This window comes from Lacerta agilis, chromosome 13 (assembly GCF_009819535.1).
Source record: "Lacerta agilis isolate rLacAgi1 chromosome 13, rLacAgi1.pri, whole genome shotgun sequence".
Lineage (NCBI taxonomy): Eukaryota > Metazoa > Chordata > Lepidosauria > Squamata > Lacertidae > Lacerta > Lacerta agilis.
The window spans coordinates 22,946,037-22,954,045 of NC_046324.1; the positions used below are offsets into that span (position 1 = coordinate 22,946,037).

The 8,009-nt window shown below is 40.5% G+C and overlaps 1 protein-coding gene across 3 annotated transcripts in view; it reads right to left on the reverse strand.

The window, feature by feature from the left end:
- LOC117057187 (chromodomain-helicase-DNA-binding protein 2-like) overlaps nucleotides 1-6,640 on the reverse strand; it is a 65,311-nt gene extending 58,671 nt beyond the window's left edge. For 2 of the 3 annotated variants that reach the window (XM_033168039.1, XM_033168038.1), the window contains exons 1-2: nucleotides 5,398-6,640; nucleotides 4,848-4,986 (exon numbers count right to left, since the gene is read on the reverse strand). In XM_033168039.1, the coding sequence (XP_033023930.1) occupies nucleotides 4,848-4,909 (62 nt within the window). In that variant the 5' untranslated portion in view covers nucleotides 4,910-4,986; nucleotides 5,398-6,640. The remainder of the gene's footprint in view (nucleotides 1-4,847; nucleotides 4,987-5,397) is intronic. The other variant, XM_033168037.1, reaches the window with a different exon arrangement.
- Between the last annotated feature and the right edge of the window lie 1,369 nt (nucleotides 6,641-8,009).

Here is an 8,009-nt window from a genome sequence, read left to right on the forward strand (position 1 = left end):
GAGGGTTTATTGGTCATGTTGCCACTGACTATGAAGACACACATCCTTTTTTTTATTTTGCCATCAGTTTTTGTTTCGTTTTTTTAAAAAAGCTTCATGCTTTTTAAGCGCTGCATTGCTCTCAGCCTCTTGCTTTCCAGCACCACGGAAGAAGTGAGCACGCTGCATGCAAAAAGGCCTTTCTAATCCGCCCTGGTTGGCTGGAGCAGGCAGAAAGCTGTCTGGCTGTGAGAAATGAGAGTACTCAGTGATGTCACCAGGAAGGCAGGGCTCCCGGCTGACACAGAGCTCTGCAGTTGTTGACCCTCCTGTTTCCAAGTGAGACGGCAGCCAACCAGAGCTCTGGTCCAGCCCAAGATGGCCTTTGAACTATCCACCAGCAACTTCCTGCTGTGCTTTAAAAAAAAAAAAAAAGAGTACACAGTGCAATGCAGTATGTCTGTCAGCTATGAGGCACAAAGGAACAGCCATTTTGTGACAAAGCAGACCTGCAAGCAAAATGCTTAGCATTTTATTTTGCTCCGACCCACCTAGCCCATTTATTTCCCCTCAAAATAAATGCTTCGTGCCTCACACCGCAAGAGATATTAAGGCCTCCCCTCCCCCACCAGTAATTCTCTCCCTCTTTCCCCTCCACCCTCATTGCTCATTGTCCCCCGTTAAAAATCCTCATTTTAAATACGAGTGGTGCTTCATAAAATGGCCGCCACTAGCTGAATGTGCTTGTTAACAAGAATCTGCATGATGCAGCTTAACAGTTACTGCTTACAGCTTTAATGAGAAATTGCTCTGGAAATAAAGCCCCCAGCTTGCAGGGAGAGCGTCAGCGGGCATAACAAAAATGCTATATTAACTCTGTGTAGTCTAACTAGTTTATAGATTGTGGTGCATGGAGGCAAATATAAATGTTGCCATACCGAAGCATTTGTGATGTGAGCATGCATTTCGAACAGCACAAAAGACAAGTCTCGAACAGCTATTTGTTAGAAATCGTATCGTTATGCAGACTCCTCTCATGTGTTATTGAATACCCCAATCCTGTGTACTGTTTACCAGGACTCCATTGGTTACAGCGGAGCTTACTTCCAAGTAACAGCCCAATCCCAACTATGCTTACTTGGAAGCAAGTCTTGTTTAACTTATTGCTTAGGGTCAGGTTGTGCAGCCTCATGGAACTTCTTATGTACATAGGGGGTTCCCAAATATATGTAGGATTTGTTGCAGGTGCTCCCATCTTAAATATGGTGTAGCTAAGGATCTTACAGGAGGTGCAACTAACCTGTGACCATCCAGAAACTGTTGGGACTCCCAACTCCCAGCAGCCCCAGCAGCATGACCAAGTATCAAAGATGATGGAAAAACAGCAACAGCTGGAGAGGCACTGGTGGCGCTTCCCAATCAACAGCCTACTTGGTGGTGGCACCCCAGTTAGCAAATTCCCTTGCCAGGAAGATTAACCTAATATCTTCCTTCCCTAGCTTTCAGGCAGCAACAGGAAACATTTTCATCGCTGAAAAGTGCTTTTTATTAACACAAGACACCCAACTGTGTTCACAGGACTTAGTTCCGCATAACATGCATCAAACTGTGACTTAAGCCAGGTTTTAAGAGGGAGTGTGTTTCTGTATTCTTTTAAAATATTGCATTGTGTTTTGATTTTCTGTTTTTATTGTAAGCATTAGAGAACGTTTTTGACATGAAGTGGCATTGGAATTTAAAATTAATGGTTCATGAGCATATTGGGAATAATATGGTTCCATGACAAACCTTGTGCAAAGTTCTTAATAGTTTGGGCTTTGAATGAAATCTTTTTCCAAATGACTGGACGTGTTCCAAGCTGTTTATAACCTAAACCAAAGGTGGGCAACCTGTGGTCCTCCAGATGTTGGGATTAAAAATCCCTTTGGCCCAGTCAGTGTGGCCCATTGTCAGGGATGATGGCAATTGTAGGCCAGCAGCATGTGGAAAGCACAGGTTCTCCACCACTTAAACCGTAACAGGTTTTGTTGCGTAATAAGCCACCACAGCATTTTCATTCAACATACTTGCCCATAACCACGAGAATATTCATTGTTCCACTCGCAGCATCCACTTGTTAGGTTTAAGAAGTGTGAAACATTATAATTATGAATACAGTGGGGTACCTCAGGTTACATACGCCACTAACCCAGAAATAACGCTTCAGGTTAAGAAATTTGCTTCAGGATGAGAACGGAAATTGTGCTCTGGCGGCGCAGCGGCAGCGGGAGGTCCCATTAGCTAAAGTGGTGCTTCAGGTTAAGAACAGTTTCAGGTTAGGAACGGACCTCCAGAACGAATTAAGTTCTTAACCGAGGTACCACTGTAGGATTAAAGGTTATAGAACTAGAGAAACTATAGTAGGCAACCATTGTGCAATGACAAGCTGCATCAGAACATGGACTTGAAAGCACACTTTAGTTGTATATTATTTAGGAGTTTTATCCCATCCAATATAACGGCATATGGAAGAAGAGAACAACAAGTGACCCTAAAGATCATGAGCCACATAGAATCCCTATTCCAAAACTATGAAGCAAGTATTAAAAAGCAAAACTTCCTGCAAGAAAATGTGTTCTCAAAATATTTCCCAGTAGGAATTGTGTTCTCTGCACATGTATTCTTGTAGACCAAAGCATAGGAAACACTTAGGGAAAAGAAATCTTGAGGCCAATTTTTGCAGGGTGGGGGAAGCAAAGGAAGGTAAGTTACTTATTTCTCCTAAAAATCATATAAGGAGCAGGGGACTAGTCCACCTCTCTGCCTCATATACACATTTACCCACCCTTCAACCAACACCCCAATTTTATCACTTATCCCCAATCAAGAGAGGCCTTGATGTAAACCTCTATGACACGTTCCTCCACCCCAATCAGATACAGAAAGAAAGTTGCAAGTAGGATGTGTTTGTACAATTTTGAGGTGGCCCTCCCTAGAAGTACTTTCCCCACAGATACACCTTCTAAATCCAGGCAATAAAAGTACTTTCACAACATTGAGACAACCAGCAGCTCAGAAAATGAACTCCGAGGAGGAATTGTTTACAGTACAATAGTGTTTTTCCATTGGTCCCTGTGAGAAGTATTGCTAGTAGTAAATATCTTCCCTTTGAAGAACTGCAAGGGGAGGGGAAGAATGGGGATCTTTATTTCAATAACAAAAGGGTGTTAACATAATGCTTACCAGGAAAGCAAAAGTTCCATGCTTGGTGGAGGTTATGCAAATAATATACCCAGATGGGGAAGGAAAAGGGGGGAAAATTGATCAAGGGGGCTGGTTCATCTAATTTTCTAAATTCAATTCACGATTTCACAGCTTTTTAAAGGTTAGTTTTGCTGCCCCTCCTGATACTAACCCCTTTGTTCAGTTTATCACATTTATTTATTACTAAAAGTGTAGTGGGTTTCTATCAACGTGGATTAACCGATTAACCAGCTAATTTCAAAAAACTATGTCGATACCAAATCAGCAATTTGACTTTCACAACCTGCATGTCTGAATTGTGAGTTTCATAGAGTTGGAAAGTATAGCTTCTAAAAGGATATCATTGCGTTCTTGTACCGTTGTTGTGGTAATCAAATGGCCTTTTTCACCCCCATCAAAAATTGGCAGCTTTGAATCAGTTTTAAATCTTCAATTAAAATAATACCACCACCACTGCAAATATTTGACATTGCTTAAACTTTGAATCTCTTATTGCATAACAAGACTGTAGGAAACACCCACAACCCCAAAGGTTCTTCTACCCCATGTATTAATTCGAATTCGAAGAATCTATTGGATTAAAATCTAAAACATCACAAATATATCCTCATTCATACATCTTACAACAAGGCAGCAGGTTGGTACAACACAATTAGTGTTCAAGATTATTAAACACTCAAAAGCAGGAATGGCATTTTAAGTAACGAAACAAGCTAGGGTCGTTAAATTGTTGCAATAAAAACAATTATGTATTAGAATTATCAGGGACACAAAGATAGAATTCCCCTTGGCTATAATGTTAAACAAAAAAGTGACAGGATTCAAATTAAAAATATTTTTATTAGACTTGCCACCCCAACACCTGCAAAAAATAAATACACAAAAAATCCCAACATTAAAATTACTCGCAAGTTAAAAAGAAAACAACAAGATTCCAAGGCGTGCCACTTAGTAGATTCTTCCATTTAAAAGAGAAATGAACTATCAATGGGAAATCTGGTTAAAGTGTAATCAAAATATATTAAATACCTAAAACGAGGATCAAGTTCTGTAAAAAGCATAATTGAATATGAAGCAGAAGGGTGTCAGCCGACACACAGCGCCCCTTCTGGTTTTAATTATAAAATGATTTTTTTTCATTCATATAACTTTGTGTAGTTTCTTATTTACAACACTATCAGCTTCTGTCTGGCCATTCAACTAAAGTTTAGACTTCACAAATTCTGCAAGGAAAAAAAAAATCCCTTATATGTAAAATGGTGCAATGCAGCAGTGGCTATACAGGCAAGGTCATTTTTCACAGCACAAAACCCCTCAAAAACTCAAAATTCAGAAGCTAAAACTTGCATAATGTACAGGAAAAGGTTCCACATGTAGAAAGGTGCTTTACCTTTTAACTATGGCATGGGGCCTTTCAATCACACCACAACTTCCAGAAATTGCAACCAAAAAAAAAAAAAGAAAATCAGGGTGTGGCATATTAGCAAGCTCAAGGTCACTCCTTAAGAAAAAAAATCAAAAGCATTGAAATATATATTTTGTTTCTCTGGTGGTAACCCAAGGGTGTCAAAAGGTAAACAATGAAATCAGGTTAATAAAAAAATAATAAAGTTGAGAGATCATACCTCGAAGCATTGCTGTGGACTGAACCCTCCTCTCCTTGGCTTTTATCCGTATCTCTCATCATCTTTTTATTCTTAAATATTTAAGGGAAAGGCAGAGAGGTGGCTGTGTTTGCTTTGAAGTCCTGTGCCCAGGTATTTACTGTCAAAAGTTGAAAGAAAGGTAAGGTCCCAGTTTGTGCCCATGCTTTCAATACCAAGAACAAAGTCCTGACGCTGCAATGGTATTTGTTACAATAATGCAGAACGCTGATCAACACGGGAAAAACGGAGAATATTACACATTTTTTAAAAAAATACCACGAGGGTACACAGCCCTGGGGAGCATCCTACAAACTTTCCTAAAGTAACCCTGGAAGCAAGTATTCTCGGTATTTTATTGCGTCATTCCAGGGTCGTTCAAACCGGTCGAGGGGGAAAAAATCAAAAGTATTCAAAAAGGACAAAAAACCTTCAAAATGGTAATTAATAATCGCCAACCTGATCGCGGCGCAAGGTGAGTTCGGGTCGTGTAATGAATCGCATGCGCCTGCAACGGCGCGCGGTCACCTACCTGATCCAGGCACCGGCGCAAGGTCCAACCCGATATTAGTTTCGGGTCGTGGAAAACATTAGCTCCAAAATATTTCAACGGCAACACGGAGAACGAGAGAAAAAAGCCGGATTTCTTTTGAAAAACAATAAAAAAGGCTTTTAATCCCAAACGATCTGCATTCGTTCAATCGCCAGAGGCGATAATTAGAGCCAAAAGATGGGGTAAAAAAGATCCGGAGAAAAAGCTCATTAAGAGAGCGCACAAAAATGGAGGTACGCCATGGCTTCCAAGCTAGGAAAAACAACGACCTGGGCTGCCTCCACGGCTGCTTCTTTCCAACAAGGCGAAGGGAGAGAGCCCCCAAAAGCTGCTTTTCTGCCCGAAAAACGCTCGATGCCCCCTACGACAGTCCCCGCGAGAGGCTAGGAGCCGCAGGAGCCCCCTGAGGTAGCCAAAAAGTTGGGCAAAGTTGCGCAAAAGTGGCGGAGGAGGGGGAAAAAAGCAGGGAGGCTCAATGCGCTCTCCAAGGCACAGCCGCCATCTAGAGCTTTCTTCCCAGCTCTGAGCTCTGCCTTTGATTGACACTCTCTACATTTACCCCACAACTCAGGTGATGTACCATAGACCCACCCCTTCATTTCCACCCAAAAAGAGAGGGGGAGACTCTACCTCAAGGGTGCATACCCCCCATCACTGGCATCTTCATACCCAACTCCAATCTGTGGAGGAGGCAACTTAACCCCATCTGGTTCAGACACCCTTTCCAAGCCAAAAGAGATATTATTGGTTGCTTTTGTTGGAGAGGATTGCCTTAGATCACTGTCCTTGGGCTAAAATTACTTCCTCTTTGGACAGGAAGTTGTGGTGTAGCAAGCCATTTTGAAGGAATGGAAGCAAGACTGGTATCCAGTGGGTTGCCACCAGTGGTTCACATGGGAAGACTAATACCCCCAAAGGGTAATTTTTAAAGCAATTCTTCAAGTAGCTAATTTCTGATAGGCACTGAGACACAAATAGCCCAAAGCCATTAATTGTATAAAAGTAATTCCAATGGGCACAAAAAGAGTTATCTATTAGCCCTTTTGACTCAATAGCGCCACCCTAGTGGTTCTATTTGGAAAGGACAAAATTGTTGTGTTGGAATTCCAATTTGCTGGTTACCAAGACAGTGTAAAATAATTGTAACGTAGTCATGGTTTTATGACCCATTTCCTGAGCTCTTCATTTCAGCCACACTCCAAAGACAAAAGCTTATGTCTCAATCATCAACAATTAACAAAACTATTTGAAACTCCTATGGAAAAGAGTTGCTTGTCCAGTGACCATTCCCTTCCTGATTGGGATATTGGGTATTTCTCATAACCCCAAACATTTGGAAAGCATGTTATACCACTGAAAAGTACCATGGGTGGACAAATGTCTATCTTCCAATGACAGAGCAGAAGGTCCAAGCAAATGACAAGTTCCATCACTAGAACCAGTCTCTTGCCACTTCCCCACATTATTTCAGCCCAACAAAGCTAGTACACAATACACAATTTCAAGTGAACAATTTGAAGAATTTAGTTGAGAATTCTCTATAATGGAAGAAGGCTATTCTTGAAGGTAGGTTCCAAGTCTTCAAATTGATGAACACCTTTGGGTCAAAGTTAGTGGCCACCTGAGATTCTGACTAGTACCTCAGGCAGAACTAAATATCCAAGGAATCACACAAGTCAGTATCTCAGGTGTCTTGCCTAAACCCAAACCACCACTAGGCAAGCCATACAGAATACACATTAAGAATGGGTAATTGCGCAACTGCCATCTTTACAACATTAATATCAGAAACATGAACATCATACCCATCAATAAAAATCTTCAACAGCAATCAGACAGTTTAGATCCAGTTTCCCCTTAGTAATTATTCACAGCAGTATGTCAGAAAGAAAATGGACCTTCTAACCCCAAAATTATGTATCGAGTTACTAAGCTACCAGATCTGTGTTACTTGGTAGACATGAGGTGGCAATAGGTATTCAGTAATACAATAAAATGCATAAGGTTAACTTTAATGGTGTGCATAGGCAATTATTCAACCTAACTTCTTTATCTAGCTAGGGTTGATTAACCAACATGGTAGAATCATAAACATTACAGATTTGTACAAACAGCAATTCATTTAAAATACTGTTAAGTATGATCAAGAAAATCAGACCCACATACCATACCATAAGGAAATAAAACTATAAATTGTTTAGAAAAAAGCCAGCTTTTCAATATGTGTATATTATCCAACTGTAGAACTGTCATAGGAGACTCTAGGTCATAGTGTGATTGTGAGATGACTACACATATTTGTACCATTTTAAGATAGTTGCACTGTTCTGAAAGTGTCTTGCTGACATCTACCATCATTTATCCTAGATCAGGCAGACATAAAACCCATAGGAGGATAAAACCTTTTGCACCTAGCCAGAGAACCACAGAATATAAATCCCCAACCAAGAATAAGATCCTACTAAAAACAGACAGCAATCTGAAAATTTAGCAAGTATTTGAAATATCATTTCACAAAATATTAAATTATTTCAGTAATCAAACAGTTCTTGTCAACACAACCAGTGACAGAAAGATCAATGACATTAAGA